The sequence below is a fragment of the Hippocampus comes genome, unplaced genomic scaffold, assembly GCF_001891065.2.
Source record: "Hippocampus comes isolate QL1 unplaced genomic scaffold, H_comes_QL1_v1.1 scaffold94, whole genome shotgun sequence".
NCBI classification, from domain to species: domain Eukaryota; kingdom Metazoa; phylum Chordata; class Actinopteri; order Syngnathiformes; family Syngnathidae; genus Hippocampus; species Hippocampus comes.
The window spans coordinates 1,271,205-1,290,519 of record NW_017806059.1 but is presented as its reverse complement, the minus strand read 5'-3'; the positions used below and the strand labels follow the sequence as shown (position 1 = coordinate 1,290,519).

At 41.0% G+C, this 19,315-nt stretch overlaps 1 protein-coding gene across 1 annotated transcript; it reads left to right on the top strand.

The window, feature by feature from the left end:
• Positions 1-95: 95 nt before the first annotated feature.
• On the top strand, positions 96-8,228 carry galr1a (galanin receptor 1a). The gene is made up of 3 exons (XM_019892987.1): positions 96-1,060; positions 1,145-1,210; positions 6,875-8,228. Exons 1-3 carry the CDS (start codon positions 401-403, stop codon positions 7,193-7,195), a joined length of 1,047 nt encoding a protein of 348 aa, XP_019748546.1. The 5' UTR covers positions 96-400; the 3' UTR covers positions 7,196-8,228.
• The last annotated feature ends 11,087 nt before the right edge of the window (positions 8,229-19,315 follow it).

Below are 19,315 nucleotides of genomic sequence, written 5' to 3'. Positions count from 1 at the left end.
GCATGAAACATATGCTAATTGATGACGTGGTGCTTAAACCATCCCCTGATATAATGCGAGGGCGGGCAAAGTGTCGGAGCAGAAAAGAAAAACCACAGCTTGGTTGCGCGCGTTTGTTGCGCACGCATCAGGTGTGCACCTGGAGACTCACATCTGGATGACTGATTAACGCTCCAAAGAAATCTTGAATGTTTCCATGCAATTCGTATTGTGATGCAACTATTGGCGTACATCGCGGGATTTCTGAAAGCTCAATCGTCCGAATGTTCGTGCGGGAGCTCCCGTGACGCACTTGGACAGCTGACATCTATTCGAACAAAATACAAGGCACAGAGAAGCAGAGGCGCACAAAGAGCTCGGGTCGGTTCGTCTGGTAACCTTTCAAGTTCACAAGTAAACCATGAATCTTACAGAGTCGCAGTGGCTCATGGAAGAGCCGTGGAACCCGAACCGAACAGAGGAAGAGCAACTTTTATTCGGGATCGGCACGGATAATCTCATCACGCTGGTGATTTTTGCTCTCATCTTCGTGCTCGGTGTGCTGGGTAACTCCATGGTGATCACTGTCCTAGCCAGGAGCAAACCGGGAAAACCACGCAGCACCACCAACATCTTCATCCTCAACCTGAGCATCGCAGACCTGTCCTACCTGCTCTTTTGCGTCCCTTTCCAGTCTACCATCTACATGATGCAAACCTGGGTCCTGGGCGCCTTCATTTGTAAATTTATCCACTATTTCTTCACGGTTTCCATGCTGGTCAGCATCTTCACCCTCTCGGCAATGTCTGTGGACAGATACGTGGCCATCGTACACTCCAGAAAGTCCTCCAGGATCAGGGTGGCCAAACATGCCTTCATCGGCGTGGTGGTCATTTGGATTCTCTCCCTGTCCATGGCAGCGCCCATCATGTATTACCAGAACATCATTCATGGGGGAGAAAATCTAACATTTTGCTGGGAAGTGTGGCCGGACCAAAACCAGAAAAAAATCTATGTGGTTTGCACCTTTGTTTTTGGCTACGTTCTGCCACTGCTGCTCATATCTTTTTGCTATTCAAAGGTAAGTGAATTGATATTGGTCATTTGCTCGTTATGAGCGTTACCGAACACTGATCTGATATTACCTTTATGTCGTTCCTTGCAGGTTTTAAAACATTTACACAAAAAACTGAGGAATATGTCCAAAAAGTCTGAGACATCAAAGAAAAAGGTATGTTTGAAGAGGCATTTGTAGTATTTCACTGTTGAGCACAGAGTTGAACTATAGCCTACACTGTATTTAGAATAATAAGATCGCACAGTCAAGTATACCGCCATTAAACGATCTGATTGAATACTGGATGTCATTTTTAATTCTAATAATAATGTGATATTTCCTTATTGCTACACTTTGTCATTTTTATGGGGCGTACTTTAGACATCAGAACACAATTTCCGCACGCCGCACATGTACAGAAGGATCCTATGAAATTAACTGACGTGAGGTGTCTGTCCAGGGGCGCAGATGGGATTTTGGACCTGGGGGGGGGATTTGTCGGTGTAGCGATTTTAGTAAACACATACACACATACATCACAAGAATTAAAAAAGCAGGACTCTTCAAAAGTCTTTTTGGATGTGTTAAATAGATGAATAGAAAAAAAATCTTAAAAGGTGCCATATTGTATCTATTGTTCTTATATGGTAGCAGTGAGTTCGTGAGTTCAGCAGCAGGGGTACACATCATTGAGAACACGTGAGTGCGGTTTTAATAAAGTGTGTGTGTCTAGGTGGGGACATGGGGGCAACCGCGCCCGCGTGTCTGTCCGTACGTTGTGTGCTTGTGTCCTTTGGTCAGTTCAGCAGCACAACTTGATAACTACTTTGAGATAAACACTGAGGTGTGGGAAACAACCAGATTCGAAAGTAAACACATTGAACCACATGCAACACTTTTATTCAATAAATCTCGGCAAGTGGTGACATTTTCATCAAGTGACTTGTGGAGTAGTTGTAGAAAATCACAATGTCCTACCACTGGTGAGTTAATGTTGAACAGGCCCAGGCTAGGAATGTGGTCTTTTGGGGCGAGCTGTTGCCCCCGGTTTACATTTCTGGAATCCAGGCATCAACAACCTACCGATTGCCGGCGTGGTTGTAGAAGCAATAGCCATAAGAAATAATACATTTTTTATACACCAAGATTCCCCTTCAAGTTGTGAACTGTGAAGTATTTTTAAGACAAAAGGGTACATACTGTAATATATATCAGCAACAGTCGATAACATTTTCATCGGTCACAATTTCATGGTCAAAAGCTTAAAAAGCTCCTTTGAATATGATAAGTTACTTTTGCTGTTTTCATTACGTTTGCCTGCTCTCATGATTACACTGCACATATCTGTTTTAAATATGCGTTTGTTGACTTAGTAGTAACAGATGGATAGAGCAAAGCAGCTCCCACTGTCGTTGCAAAATGCTGTTTGCCGAGTGAATTCATGGATCTTAAAAAGATGCTTACAGTGGAATATCCAGTGCTCTTAAAAAAACGAATTGAACATAAAAGCAATCCTTCCTTAATCGTCCCTGTAATGTCACAATTCTTTTAATATGGGCTACTCTAGTTCGGGAACACATTCAGATAAACAGTTTGAAATATCCCTGAGTTTTAGTTGTCACGGTTTATTGGTACAGCCTGATTTTATTTGGCAAGTAATGTTTTTAATGGCTTCTTGGCACTCATGTGAGTTGTACAGATCATTGTCCACATTTTTAAGCATTCTGTCAACAGAACAGAGGCAGTGAATGCTTTCGAGACGGCAAAAAAAAAAAAAAAAAAAAAAAATCCCCACCACGAATCTCAATTTAGTGTCATACAACAACCGTTCTCGGGATCTCCTCAGGCGGACTCTCTATACCAGTGGTGTCAAACATACGGCCCATGGGCCGGAACCGGCCCCAAGGAGGTTCGATCAGGCCCACAGGATAATTTAAGAGTGAAAGAATACATAAAAGACACGGAATGAATATTTTTAATAAGCTGCAATTCATGGATCATCCGCTAGGGGATCCCTGTTTTGAGCAGAGAAGAAGACAACAGCAGTCTCAGTCTGTCACTGAGACAGACCCAACACATATTCTATATATTCTAACTGAATTGCTAGCGAAATAGCATTAGCATCAAAGCCATATTCTAACTTTGACTTTGTGAAACGATGCATGATGAACCGAGGCCACAATGTAACATTGTTGCTGAAATGTGTATTCTGCCCATATTTAGTCATGCAGTATAATTTCCCCATGCCCGAAGCGAAACTTTGCGTCCTTGAAGCAATCATCAGTTAATATTGGTACACTCCTTACTGGAGACCTTGTGGAGACAACAGCAGTCTCAGTCTGTCACTGAGACAGACCCAACACATATTCTATATATTCTAACTGTGACTTTGTGAAACGATGCATGATGAACCGAGGCCACAATGTAACATTGTTGCTGAAATGTGTATTCTGCCCATATTTAGTCATGCAGTATAATTTCCCCATGCCCGAAGCGAAACTTTGCGTCCTTGAAGCAATCGTCAGTTAATATTGGTACACTCCTTACTAGAGACCTTGTGGAGACACACAAACCATCGGAATGTGCCAGTTGATACAAGCTGAGAATCGGTTTAGGTCACAGTGGTGTTAAACATATGGCCCGCGGGCCGGAACCGGTGCCCAATGAGGTTCGATCGGGCCCGCAGGATAATTTAAAAGTGAAAGAATACATAAAAGACACGGAATGAATATTTTTAATAAGCTGCAATCCATGGATCATCCCCTTGGGGAACCCTGTTTTGAGCAAGAAGAAGACATCAGAAGTCTCAGTCTGTTACTGAGACAGACCCAACACAGCAGTAAAAGCCAGCTAATTGCTAGCGGAATAGCATGAGCATCAAAGCCATATTCCAATGGTGACTTTGTGAAACGATGCATGATGAAGGTGGGTGAACTTGTATGTCCCCAGAACCGACAAGCTTTTGCCAATATTAGCCTGACGAGGAATACAAGAGAGCATTTCGGACCTATCCGCAGATTTAGACAGCCAAATGAAACAGAGTCAAGTCATTTTGTCAAATGTTTTGTCAAAGGTATGTTGATTAAATTTCAACATTTTCCGAATGTTCTTGTGCTTCTTTCTACCAAAACAAAGGAAAGACATGATATTTTGGTTATTTATAGCAGAGTATGGTCTAATTTTAACAGTCCGGCCCACTTGACATCGACCGAGGCCATATGTGGCCCACAATGTGAAATGAGTTTGACACCCCTGCTCTATACATTCAGAACGGCATCAATAAAATGTGCCAGCGTTCACTGTTCATTACCTACGCCTGCCCATATTAGGACCCCACCACTACCATGGCCCACTGAGTCCAGAGCGTTGACATCGGCAAACCGCTCACCCAAATGATGCCATACGTGCTGTCTGCCATCTATTCTGCACGGTGAAAAAGAAGGATTCACGACAAATAGAACAGCTCTCGAGCGCTCTACGCCATCGAGCGTGACCATTTCCCCATTCAAAGTTGGTTACGACGACAAACTGCTGTCAGGTCGAGCCCCAGTGAAGACGACGAACATGTAGATAAGCTTCCGGGAGATAGTTTGTGCAGGAATTCTTTGGTTATGCAAACTGTAGTTGCAGCAGCTGTCCGGGTGGTGGGCCGAGGTGGATAGAGAGAAAGTGGGCTAGTGTGGTGATACATGGTCTGCGTTTGTCAGGCCGGTTGAGAGCACTGCCCGATTCTCTGAAATGTCTTTGGATATACAGAAGTTTATGGTGGAAAAATGAACATTCGTTGATTTGCTCGACATTGCTGGTGTCAGCTCTCCCATTGCATGGTCCCCCAAAATTTATATTTGTGGCACTGTATTGCATGATGAAATTGCACGTTTTAGAGTGGCCTTTTATTGTGGGCAGCCCAATCAGCACCATCTAATCAACATTTTCACATAGCATGTGCATGGATTATTTTGGCAAAGGAAAAGCATTCACTAACACAGATTGAGACAATTTTCTCAACGATACTTGAGAGAAAGGGCTTTTGTCTACATTTACGAAGAAAAAGCATGAACGCCTTTCAAGGACAGCGGTTACAACAGTGGACAGCTCATCATGTTATCAGGTTACAGAATGCATAGAAGGGTTCAATATTTGAGTTCGATTCATGAAAATGGCAGCAAAAATAAAAGTGCGGCATTTATAGTTTTGTTCGGTGATAGCCATTAAGAGGATGACAAAATATGTTGTTCTCCAACTGTGAGACGGAGGATTGAGAGGAAGCATATTTTCAGTGGAAAGTCAGTATCATTATTTGAATAACTTAAAATATTTCGCATATCATCAAATCTAGTGACAATGAAAGGTGAGAATAGATGAGACATGAAACAAAGTGATATCTGCCTGTGTGTGTGTTTTTTTTTTAACATCTGTTAGGGATGGTGAAGTTGTGAACATTTTATGGAGGCTTCCTAAAAAAAGCATTGTCACTTCTCAAAACTGTGGGAACCTCTCCACCACTTCTTGTTTGTATGTCGAGACTGGAGAAGAACCTTCTGACAATATTGACTTAATATTGACTCTGGAAAGATGTTTTTGGACACACCTCTTACTGTATCTATGTGCTCAATCTGGGGTAGGGTAATAAATGTTAGCAAATTCTGCACTAAGTTTCCGATGAGGTTTAGACAGTCTGGGGAGGTCATTTCCGCACGACTGGTTGGTCCCGATGCACAAAAGTTCATCAGGCATGCTGAGATGGAACTTAGCAAGGAATTTAAAGGCCCGATACCTTAACACACTGCCATGAACGTGAACAGCAATTGTGAGCCCGCGTTCTCTTCTGCTGTGGGGTAGCAGTGACCTCTGACCACATGCGTGCTCTTGGAACGTTTTCTTCCCTCTTCATTTTGCTTGGTGTGCCAATGCTTTTGTCCACTTTGCGTGTATTGTTTTGGACCAAAGACATCATGTAAATTATTGTTTCATTTGAATTCTCTTTCAAATGGGATTGGGAGTCATTTCTAGCCTCTCTCAAAAACAACCGTGAGGAAAAGTGCCACATTTTTTTTCAGGCTCTTTAATCGTGTTCCATTTGCCACAATGGAGACTAATTCGTTCTGGAATAAGGCTCGTTGGCTGAGATGAGAACGCATGGAATTATTATTATTATTGTGCTGTTGTTGTTGTTGTTTTTGTTTTTTTTAGTCGCTGACACATTCCAGCTGCTTGACTAACAGTCTTACATACAGTCATTGTGTACATCTCTTTGCTGTTCAGTCATCATTCGACACTTGGCTTTGAAATCGCACAACCACAAATGTATGATGTCCGGTTATTCTTGTTGACATTGATGGTTAATTCTGCCCACTTTCAATGTTTACATTTTTGAGTGATTGGAATCCTTAACTTTCGTCAAACCTTGTTCTGAATAAGGTAATTGGGTGCCAACTGCGAGGCCACGCATGTAACCTTTCTCCTCTTCTCTTGTACACCTTTGACATTCACTTTGAATTTTACCACGCTTGAGATGACCTTTACGAACTTTGAATAACATTTTCTGCTGGGGGGGCCGTCCCAATTACGGAAGAATGTTTCTCTTTCATAAGTCCTCCGTATTGAAGAGCCTCAGTCAAAAACGAATTCATTGAAACAGATTAATTTTGCAAGTGATCCTTTGGTGCCGCTTTCTTGCAATGAAATACACGAAACACAATTTTGATGACGCCAAAGACAAAAGACAACGGTAAATGACAAGCTCAATTCATCAAGCAGATTTACTTCGTTTCACTGCTACCTTTGATCCACTAACACCATTCTGTGTTCTCTCCTCCTCATGTGGTGGCTTCCCAGACAGCTCAGACGGTGCTGGTTGTGGTGGTGGTCTTCTGTCTGTCGTGGCTCCCTCATCACGTGGTTCACCTCTGGGTAGAATTCGGGACCTTCCCACTGAACCAGGCTTCCTTTTTGCTGCGGATTGCCGCCCACTGCCTTGCGTACAGCAACTCATCTGTCAACCCAGTCATCTATGCTTTCCTGTCAGAAAACTTCAGGAAGGCTTATAAGCAGGTGTTCAAATGCCAAATTGGCACCGAGGACGTGCTGTTTAATGAGATTAAGGAGATCCGCAGCAAGGCAGACGCACCGCCTTCAACTAACTGCACCAACGTTTGATTTAGAAAGTGTGCACAGAAGCGTACATATAATTCATGGCAACTGTTTGACTAAAACTGAGTTTAAGCGCAACAGTGACAGGCCAAGTTTCAGATATTCCGTGGATGAAGCCACGGCTGTTCCACTTAAGCGCTGTAAAGTTTAAATGATTTGCACATTGTTTTCGATATGATACATAATCATGTCAAATGTTATCCGCTCTTGACTAATCTTTCTCTTTTGGGTGAATCTGAAATTGAGGCATGCACGCTCACAAATCCAAATAATGTTATGCTAGTTTGGCAAGCATTTTGAATGTTCTTCCTTGATGAAGAACTGCGCTGGGTAGTGACGCGATGGAACAATGAAGGCTCCTAAATTTAGGTCAGAGCCAGATTATGGTTCAGAAGTACTTGGAAAAGAGACTTTTCTTCATGGAGAATCATTGACAGGCCTTTACTTGCATGCACCATCACTTGCTACTCGTTTTTGGTCTTGCTTCTCACCTTTACTAAGTGAAAATCCCGCTCTATTAGATTTAGATCAGGTAAGTGAATTTTCCAGGGAAGACTATCCAGGTTGTTTTTGTTTTTTAGGTTCAAACATTTTTGTCGAGCATTAAAAAAAAAAAAAAAAAAAAACTCATGAAGGCAAGTGGCCTTGTAGTTAGGACATCTGATTCACAATTCGAAGGTTCAGTGTTTGAATCTTGGCTACCTGGCTTAGTTACTTCTACCTGATGAATGCAAAGGGCCATCAGTTTGATACACCCTTCTGAAATAACAGATTTACTCAAATTACCTTTCACTATGAATTAGTTAAAATCTAGACACTGATCACGTTCATAATTCCTCGGAATAATTATCAACAACGATTGAACCAAGTAGCAATGGATAAATGTCAATATGCAACACTTGGTTTCCATAAATCACTGCAACTGTTTTCATTTTCAAATGATCATTTCAACACCATTCCTAGGAAATCACAATGACCCATCACTGGTGATCTGTATTTAGAACAGGCCCGTGGGCGGATCATCAGGTCCATAGGGGCGACCAAATACCCCCAGGCACCATATCGGTGACCTCTGCACTAAATTGTCCATTCACTTTATTCCCGAGGGCACTCATGGAGAAATAATTATGTTCGTGACTTCCTGTAAGACACCACATAGGGGATTTTAAGTCACAGCGGGTTTTGTTTCGCAGAGCAGTTTATGAAAAAAAAAAAAAAATCCCAACTCCTTTTCATAAACCCCCATTGCATTGAAAAATACGTGAGGTTGTTGTGCTCTTGATGGTTCTAGTAACAAGCAGAAGAAGTTGAAAAAAATCGTCTGAGAATCTTCATTTGAAAAGATCATCGCTGCAACGTAGTACCTGGTGTCTTTTTCATTTTGTGGACAAAGAGCACAGGGCCACCAGACCCACATTGAACTTTGTACTCATGTGCTTGCATTGCCGTGAAGATTCGCTGGGAGCCAAGTTTCACAAGAACATCGGGTATTGTTTTTATGTGTGTGGGAGATACCACACCTGAGTATTAGTCGTCCTCTGAAAATATAGCAATATTTTGGATTTTATGGACAGTAAGTGTTTTTTTTGTCAGCAAGCTGCCGTGAGCGCATGTGGCGAAGAAGACGTTCTGCTCCTGAAATTCAAAATATTGGGGCTGATCGCTCTAATACTTGCAACGGTTGAAGTTGAGATTAAAGTTCAGCCGTTCACATCACTTTGAAGACCGGTCGCAGTTTTATGATATCGAGGGATGTGAAGCTTGCTTACATTAACCCTTTCATGCACCCTGTAACCTGATATATAACATGATAAGCTGTCCAAGGTAGTAACCGCTGTGCCCCAAAGGGTTAATTGTCCTGATCATGTGGTTCACATACAGAGGGAAGTAGTAGACTTGATTGGGTCCTATGTCTTCTTTAAGCTAAATAAGAGTGTGGCCAACCTCTTTTAACAAAACACAACCAAGTACTGTGTAGGCACTGAGCTTTTGAGATTGCTCATTGCCTCACGTCTTAAGTGACAGAGTTCAGAAAGTAGCGATGTTGCTGGCCTCTTTTGTGTGTGTGTGTGTGTGTGTGTGTGTGTGTGTGTGTGTGTGTGACTGTGTGTGTGTGTGTGTGTGTGTGTCATCCTCCTACCCCACAACATGATTCGGAAGCGGGATTGAACTGTTTTCCTTTCCAAGCTGCAACAAATCCTCATTGTGGACAAACTATATAGAAATAAATGGATGGATCAAACTGTCATTGTCCAAATAATTCTATTATACATTGATCGACTAGGGCGGCCCGGTGGTCTAGTAGTTAGCACGTCGACCTCACAGTACAGAGGTACCGGGTTCAAGTCCAGCTCCGGCCTCCCCGTGTGGAGTTTGCATGTTCTCCCCGGGCCTGCATGGGTTTTCTACGGGTACTCTGGTTTCCTCCCACATTCCAAAAACATGCATGGCAGGCTGATAGAACACTCGAAATTGTCCCTAGGTGTGAGTGTGAGCGTGGTTGGTTGTTCGTCTGTGTGTGCCCTGCGATTGGCTGGCAACCGGTTCAGGGTGTCTCCCGCCTAATGCCCGAGGACGGCTGGGGTAGGCTCCAGCTCCCCCATGATCCTTGTGAGGGTAAGCAGATCGGAAAATGGATGGATGGATTGATCGACTAAATTGACTAACCAGTGATGAAGATTTCCCTTACTACAATGACTAGTGGCAATGTTGGTTCAGATGTCAGAATCGTGAGGGGTCTACTGTTAAATTTAGCAGTAGCATAAAATTTTCACAAGTAACGCTTTGCTACTAGCGTCCATATTACACTATTCTGTAAGATTTGAGATTTGTCTCATTTCCTTCATACACTCGATATCGTATTTGAATCGTTTTTATTTTATGAACGCCAAATGTTTGAATGTTAATTTTATTAAAAACAAACACAAAAAAAAGAAACGTGGAGTGTTGAGTGTGCTGCAACAGAACAATGTTTCTAACTTGCTGCTGCAGCAAGCACACTCCAACAGCATGAGCACTGGAATGTGATATACTTTATTGCTTTGTTTGCTATTTCCTGCTTAAGTCTTGTGAGCTCTTACAGCAGGGTTTGAGGTTGGAGTCTGTAGCTGTTATTGATGGAGATATGACATGTATCTAATCGTCTAATTTACCCCCAAAAGTGTGTCTAGAAAATTCATTTTCATTTTTTTCCCCATTCTTTTTGCACCATTGTTCATGTAGAAAATACCTCTCCATGAAATAGGGTCTACTGTAAATATTAGACTGATAATAACACTGGTCAACACATTTGTACATTTTTAAAAAATCAACGATGATTTGTTTTTGTGCAGCCTCTGCCCTTGTTGTTTTGTTTTTTTTCCTCGAGCACATCTGGTTTTCATTATAATAACAATATTGTCATTGTCCTGTGACCGAAACACAGACACCCCATTAACGTAAAAAAAACCCCCAAAACATATATACACGTGTTTTTCACAGGATGGTGACGATATGTAATGTAGTAATATATTTACTAATATTTATGAAATAGCAACAGGTCAACTTTTTTTTTTTTTCTGAAATGTCATTGCTACAAATTGGAATGCACGATAAAATGTGTAAGCTTTTATAAGCCAAAATTTAAAATTACAAAAATGAAAATATCCTAAAAACTTGATGCGCTCGAGTAAAGTGAAGACATTTTCCAAATCAGTGCCCAAAAAATCCATACGTTTAGGGCGAGATGAAGCCATCACTGGTTAAAATTTGCTGTTGACCATTGGAATGTTTATGTAATCTGTCTAAAAGTCGTTTCCACCGAGCAAAGCTCTTGGACTTGTCAAGGTGCGGATAATTGCCAAGAAGCTTTCCTTTTTGTTATTTTTCCTCATGAATCATGATTGTAAAATGGCTTGTATGTGTTATTGCATAATATATTCTGATGTAGAAAGACATGAAAAGTTAAGGTACGCGTGTCACTTTTAATGTGAGAGTCGTGTCCCTGTTCTGCAAACATTATCAAATATAAATAGAGAGAAAAAAAAATACGACGGCCTTTGCTGAGAAAGCCGTGCACACACAAAAGCATGCTGCTGATTTTTGGATGCAAAATAAAGGCGCGCCGCTCGAATTTGACGTTTCACACACACACACACACACACACACACACACACACACACACACACACACACACACACACACACACACACACACACACGTTCTTGTCATTTGCCGTTGTCTGTGTTGTAAGTGAAAAGCTCACTTCCCTGCTGTGGTCCAAATCTGATGTTGTGATTAACTGTGTCTTTATTCAGTGTATGTATTAAAATCTGTGGCATTTCCACCAATACGTATTTTGTTACTACAATTTCAATCTGTGGTTTTCATGTTGAAAATTCCCTTGTGTTTACTTTGAATTGAAATTTTGTTTGCTCATTCCATTTTACTTCATTTCCATAAAAGGAGCTTTCTCTTGGTTCCCAGTGAAAGCACCAACTGATGATTTAGACTTCCTTTGCTCCCACAATGAGCTGAAGAAAAATAACAGATAAGGTTCCCATCACTGGGGTTCCACCACCAGTTTGTTTTGTTGATCACGCAGCAGTGGAGGGATTTTGCGGACGTCGTAATCTGAAGGGCTTGACCTGATCCCAAGAAATATTACGCAAGGGCAAAGGCTGATTGGATAGAACAGGACGAATATTTTGGAGAGGAAAAGTGTTCTTTTATAGACTGTCTTTAAAAAAATTTAAAAAAGGATCAGAGTGGGCTCTGTGACAATGGCAATTCGCAGATGGTTGATTTTTATTAGACAGCAACTGTATACGAAGAAAGTTTTTTAAAACAAAAAGACAGCATTTAAACTCCAAAACCTCCAGAGGTATTGGAAAAGTAGACTGAAAACATTTGGGTGTGACATCACTTGATGAACTCGAGACAAGAGATCTACATTTTTTTTCTTTTTTTTGGGGGGTCTTTTCATCTGAAATGGATTCACAGCTTTCACGGAACATCGCGGTTTTAGGGGAGCAAAAATACTGACACGTTTCCTTGAAATAGAGGCAAGTGAAGATGATACAAATGAAGTGACATTCACTTTAATTCAATAGTAAAAGAGTGGCAAATGTTTTGTATGCAATTGCTGCAACTAGCCTGTGACCCACTGACACCAACAGAAATTCACAATGTTTTTTTTTTTATTTATTCTTTTTAACTCCCTTTAGTCTCCTAACCTTAGCAAGTAAAATTAATTCATTAAGGAATTAATTAATTTCAGTCTGAAAGATGATGAAATTTATGTTGGAGCTTTGCTGACTTTGCTTTTGTTAAAGTATTAAATGTGTGAAGCTGTGGCTTATTTTCCTGTACAATTTTATAATTACTGTTTTTTTATTTTTGACAGAAGATAAGCAATCAATCTCTATGTGATTTAAATCTGGAGAATGACTCGAGAGTCAAATTTGCCTCCATTGTAATTTTTGCAATGCATTTTGAGTCATTGTCTTATTGAATGATTTCTCACCTTCCAAATCCCTTTGTTTGGTTTTACTTTTAAGTGGCCCAAAAAATGTTTTTCTGGAGATTTCTGAGTTCATTTGGCTGCCACCATCATGTGATATATTGTCAATGAAGCCACCACTTTGTTTTAACACAATGCGCTGCATACATGTTTTGAATCACAAGAAAACTTTCGTCATTTTGGAAGAGGTTAATCTTTATCAGGTCAGCATTTGTGTGGCTTGTCTCAAATTTCAGCCTGGGCCTTCCTATTCTCCCTCTATGTTTTGCATCTTTACCTTTGTTTGCTTTCAGACGCTACGCAGCGGGGTTGTATCCGGATAATTTTTTACAACATTTTAAATGTTCCCGTTCTCGAGAGCTTTTATTTTTGTTCGTCTCCCCATTCAACATGTTACTTCACACACATGGTTGGTTTATTTCTTCTTCAAATCATTCAAAACGTTTGACGTGAAGATTGGCAATACGGCTGTTCTTCAACCAAAAGACAGCTCTCTGGTTTTCATGTTGGTTACAGCTGTAACTAATACAGTGCCCACATGAAAAATGGGTGGGTTTGAACAAAGAGTGTTGTCTTTTATTTGGGGGGGTGCATCTGATCTAGATGAAAATATTGAATGTAGTCTCATAGCGATCTTTCAGTTCTTTTGGAAATAGCGTTTATGTGTGTGTGTGTGTGTGTGTGTGTGTGTGTGTGGGTCTGATTTTTTTGTCAATTCATTTTCCCTTGAGACAAATCAACTCACTTTCAAGTTCTTTAAAAACTAGATAAGAACAATAGAGTTGACAAAATAATGATTAAAAGTGAAGCGACAACATGATATGATGCAAAAAACACAAACACACTTAGCGGTATACCAAACACGATCACACCTAATCACCCACGCTTAACGCTGCCCTTAAGCCTCGCCTCTCACCAGCCACCGATATTTCAACATACATATGTACATTTATGAAAATAATACACGCTATAAAGAGTATAAACAACTTCAAGCACAAGCAGAGTAAATATGTTTTGATGTAAGGTACACAACAGCAAGCAAAGGGAGAGATTGAATGACTCCAGCAGAAAGTAGAAATAACATACAATAGTAAGATATTTGACAATGAATATGAAGAAAATCTGAAAAGTGGTTGATCTAAGACAGGGGTCTGCAACCCAAAATGTTGAAAGAGCCATATAGGACAAAAAAAACAAAAAACAAATATGTCTGAAGCCGCAAAAATATAAAAGCCTTCGATAATAAAACTTACAATGAAAGAAACACATGCTTTTTGTATGTAGGAGACTGGACTGTCTCAGAATTGTTTGCTATTTATTCCTCTGTTGTGTGTTCACAAACGCCCTCATAGAATTTATTTTGTGATTTCCTCGCTTGATTTTTTGTTTTAGTGCATTATTGTCGCTTTTCTTAGTGTCAGTGAAGTGATCATGAATTTTCGTTTTTCGCAGGCTGTCTTTGAACGGCTCTCGAGTTGAACGAGAAGAGAGAAGGCACGGAGTCGGCCGCAGATGTGTCTGTGTTTGTCGAGACTGTTAAAAGCATAAATAAAGTGTACGTTTTAAAAAACCAACTCCACAGCTCCCCTTTTTCGGAGCTGCAACATGTATCTATATCTATTTGAGCTATATTAGCCTACTATCAAAATCTTTTTCCATTTTCAAAAATTTTTATAAAGCTCCAAGGAGCCACTAGATGTCGCTAAAGAGCCGCATGCGGCTCTGGAGCCGCGTGTTGCCGACCCCCGATCTAAGAGACTAAGGTGAGTTATTCCAGTCTGATGTGGTTTAAGACTTGAATGCACGCAAACCAACTTCTTTTATAATTGTTGGTGTAGAAAAAAATACTTTTGCCTAAGAGCTGGTGTGGTTGCTCTGTTTTCCGCAGAACGAATCCAATTTATCCGTGCAGTGCCCTGGCAAACAACAAACAAGACGGCTGCACAGATTAACAGAAATGCTGCAGCTCATTTGTCCAGAACCTCGTAAAATTTTCCCCTACCTCACCCATCCAGTTGTAAAAAAAAAAAAAAAAAGCTTTCTGACAAAGCTGTTAAGGTTTTCTCAGGCAAAGGCAATCATCAATAGAGTTCAGAATTGAATCCCTGACTCCCACTTTTATTTAAAAAAAAAAAAAATCTTTGCAATTTTAAAACAAGCTTTTAAACCCAGAATCTCCATCATATCTCAAAATGGATTTACCCCTCAGTGATAAGAGTAGCTGTGGGAACATGCTCAAACAAATGAACGTCACAAAGTAAAATTGCAGCACTGATTCCGAAAAGTTAATTGCACTATTTCAGGTTTCACCCACATAGAGCACTTTTGTAAATGTTGAATTTCCAACTAAAAGTTTACTGGATGATGATTAAACCAGTGTGTGTATATCTATCTGTACACACACACACACACACACACACACACACACACACACACACACACACACACACACACACACACACACACCGTTGTGTTGTGCATTGTTGAATTTTGAAAAGCCTGAAGCCTTCTATATCCGAAGTACAAAATACATGATCGTCCAAATCGGCCATTATCTTTTTTTTTTTTTTCGACCACCCCCCCCCCATTTCCATTCATGCACAGAATCAAACATCGAAAAACAAAACATTGTCCATTTTCGCATTTTGGTTTTTAGAACAAAAATTGTCTTTTTTTTTTTTTAGTTCCCGTTTTGAAAAATGAATGAACAAATGTTATTTGGATTGCTGTGATTAACCATTGCTTGTTTTTGCTTGGCAACAAAACAACAGCTGATTTCACAGTCGGGCACGTTTAACGTATAATTTTCACAAACCTATGCTTTCAGACCCATGACCTAATATTTTCAGGTTACCAAATGCTTTTTGCAGTCTTACAAACAGCCAAAGTGGCACCGTTGATCCACTTCAGAAAAACCCAAACAATGAGGGGATCCCAAGAAACAACCAGTCAAGAAGCGAATAAAGAGAAATACATCTGGTAGCCATTCAGCTGGAGGGGACAGATAATTAGGAAGTTTATGAAGAAAAGGGAACCATGCAGAATCAAACAATTCCTCAACGAAATGGGAAGGGATGCAGTTTGGGATGCTGTGAAAGAAAATGAAAGAACATGACAATGACAAAAATAGGGTGCTTTCAAACGACTCTTCAAGATTTACTGCGAAGTGAACTTTCTCATCAGAACAAAACCGTGATTCAGCCGAATCAGCTTGTGACTGATTTGACTTTGGCAGAGAAGCGTCAAGTGAGTTTGCGCAAGTCACTGAGCCCCACTCAGCACACCATCCTCAATCAGTGCAAGAATGCACTTGTCCTTGAAGGCAAGGCAATATTTTATAGCCATTTCAAAAGCAATGCAAGGAATGCACATCTCTGGCTATTTAAGTTTAGAAACTAATCAAAGGGCTCATCAAATGTTAGCAGAAAATATATTTCAAGAGCTATTCTTATGCTGAAATTTCCACAACTAAACAGCTGTGTAGTTTTGGCTCAACCACATAAACATCAGTTACAACTACTCCAGAAAATGTTCACAATCAAGATATTAATCAATGGGCATCATCTTTTGTGTGAACTTGGTTTACCTGGGGAATTCAGTGCTCATGTGAGTAATGACAGTGAGACGTGGAGGGGCGTGATTGGGAGGATCCCGACCAAAACTCGATTAGTGTTTTGTTACTGGACTTCTGCGCTCATCACGGATTGTTCATAACGAACACCTTGTTCAAACATAAGGCTGTCCATATGTGGACTTGGCACAAGGACACCCTTGGTCGCAGTCCGATGACTGACTGTGGTTGTAGCATCGGATTTGCGACCGCATGTTTTGGACACTCGGGTAAAGAGGAGAGGCGGCACTGTCAACTGATCACCACCTGGTGGTGAGTTGAATCCGATGGTGGGGGAAGATGCCGGTTCGACCTGACAGACCCAAACGTAATGTGAGGGTTTGTTCCCGGTCGGAAGGAGTTTCAACTCCCACCTCTGACGGAGCTCTTGCCACATTACGGATAAAGCAGGGGACATTGAGTCTCAGTGGACCATGTTCCGCGCCTCTATTGTTGAGGCGGCCGATCTGAGTTGTGGCCATAACGTGGTGGCCACCTGCCGTGGCGGCAACCCCCGAACCCGCTGGTGGACACCGGCAGTAAAGGGATGCCGTCAGGCTGAAGAAGAGTCCTATAAGGCCTGTGGAACCCCAGTGGCAGCTGATGGGTCTAGGCTGGGCAAGTGGTCGCTGGAATGCAGCTTCAGAGGTCGCTGAGGCAAAAACTTGAGCGTAGGAAGAGTTCTGTGAGCCGACTTCTGGAAGACTTCGAGGAAATTCTGGTCCACCATCCGATGTCTCAGGAAGTGGAAGCAGTGCACCATTAACACTGTGTACAGTGTGGATGGGGCACTGCTGACCTCGACTCGGGACATTGGGAGTCGGTGGGCAAAATACATTGAAGACCTCCTCAACTCCACCAACACGCCTTCCTTAGAGGAAGCAGAGTCTGGGGACTCGGAGGTGGACTCTCCTATCTCTCTGGTCGAAGTCACCGAGGTGGTAAAAAAGTGCCTCGAGGGCAAACTTCTTCGAAGATGGATGGATGGAAGTTTATCTGTTCTTTGAAAATATAATCACTGTATTAATTTTCCTCTGTGGATTGGCACACGGGCAGCTGCCATTTTGTATTTGTTGTTCATGTAATATACCGCTTGAGATCAACATTGAGAAAGGTTGACTTGAAATTTTGTGTTCTGTCAATCATTTTTATTGACTCAATCACCTGCAGCACCTTGCGTCTAGAGGCTCATGCTGCAAACATAATAGCTCCTGTAACACTCAACTCACGTATGACTGAAGAACATAGAATACTGAATGTTGGAAACCTGTACCTGTTTAGCTTTCTTTTCATCATGTCCTGTTATTGACAAATCACTTTTTGGCGAGCGTATGATTTTCGAAATGCTGTACTTTTGCATGACAGTGCAACAGAACACACAGAGGAACACTGCAAAGCTTTCAAAAGCCACAGCTGCAAGTCGATTCCCAGAAGCCTATTATGGAGAAACAGTGTGAATCTTCAGTGCAGTCCAGTTCAGTTCAGCAGCCAGTGCCTCAATCTTACACATTCTGTTACACAATGTAATAAGCAACTAGGCTCAGCCTCAGAGCTAATCGGTGAATGATCTACCGGTAATTGCCTTTCATCGCGTACTCAAAAATAATTGTTCTTCTGATAATCAATGCTATATTTGTGTATTGGAATCAGACCAAAAATATCAACATTTGCTCCAGGTGCTGGAAGGATATGGAAACTACACAAGCGTTGGGAACAGCAATTATCTCGATCGAATCAATGAACAGAAACAGATATCAAAGTAAATGAAATACGATGTTTATTTTGAAATTGTGAAGCTTCAGTTTGAAGAGGAGAACTTGCCCAAAAGCTAATTCATGCTTGTGTTCACATCTGACATCGATGCTTCCCAACAGATGTCCATAGTCAACCGTTGAAAAAAAAATCTAGTGGCACAACCACCAATCAAAAATGTCACAAAAGTAGATACAGGTACCTTCTGCCATGTACAGTAGAGGGAGAGAAGTTAGTGTCATTTCATGTGCATAATATGCCCCAGGCCGCAAATCACACTTCAAAAATCGGTATTGTCTCTGTGCTTGTGTTTGATACGGCCCTGGTATCTTTTATCAGACATTTTTTTTCATTAAAAATATATATATTTTGTGCATGCAAATACTTGTTTTCTACTTTTTCTACTTCTTCCCTCCGAACTTTGCTGCTGTACGTTGCAAATTTCTCCCTTGTGAGACAATAAAGGTTTTCTGATCTTATCTTATATGAATGAATGTATGGATTCAAAACATACCAAAAAAGCATGTAAGTGCTTATGAATCCAGGTTAAAAATGACATTCTTTTTGTTTTCTTTTTTAAAGGTTGTTCAAAGCATTTTTAAAATCATGTGCATAATTTATATTTATTTATTTGCTTTTTTTCTTCTACTTCTCACTTTCATAATTTTGCTGCTGTAAATTGGGAATTTCTCCATTGTAAGACAAATAAAGATTTTCTTATCTTAATATATCATTGGCTTAGACTGTTGAACAAAGATAAATTATTTGTCGTAAATAATGACATTTTACACCAGTGGAGTAAAATTTAATGATCGCTCATGGCACACTGGTTTGTATCCAAAGGTGGACACATGCCACAGAAGAACCCTATTCCCGCCTATTGCATCTGCAAAGGTGTCTTTTCATCCAGTACCAGAAGCTTCCATGAAATAAAACTACAATTTCACTACAGTATGTATGTCAAGGGTTTGTGAAGTGGGACTGAAGCAGTCGCATAAAAAAAAAAAAAAAAAAAAAAAAAAAAAAGGTTGCCTGCTTTGCATTCAGCTCAGGCGTTTCTCTTGTGGCCATAAAGTTAGTGGCTGCTGTACTGTTTCAGAAGAAAACTGCCCATAATCAGTCAGAATGGGTTGCTGGAGGCTACCCCGGCTGACATCGGGCAGAAGGCCAACTACACCCTGAACTGGTCGCCAGTTCAGAGTCGATCCCATGCTGCCTGCACCCAGGTCAGGCGAGTCTACCACTACACCATCAGTGACTCCCG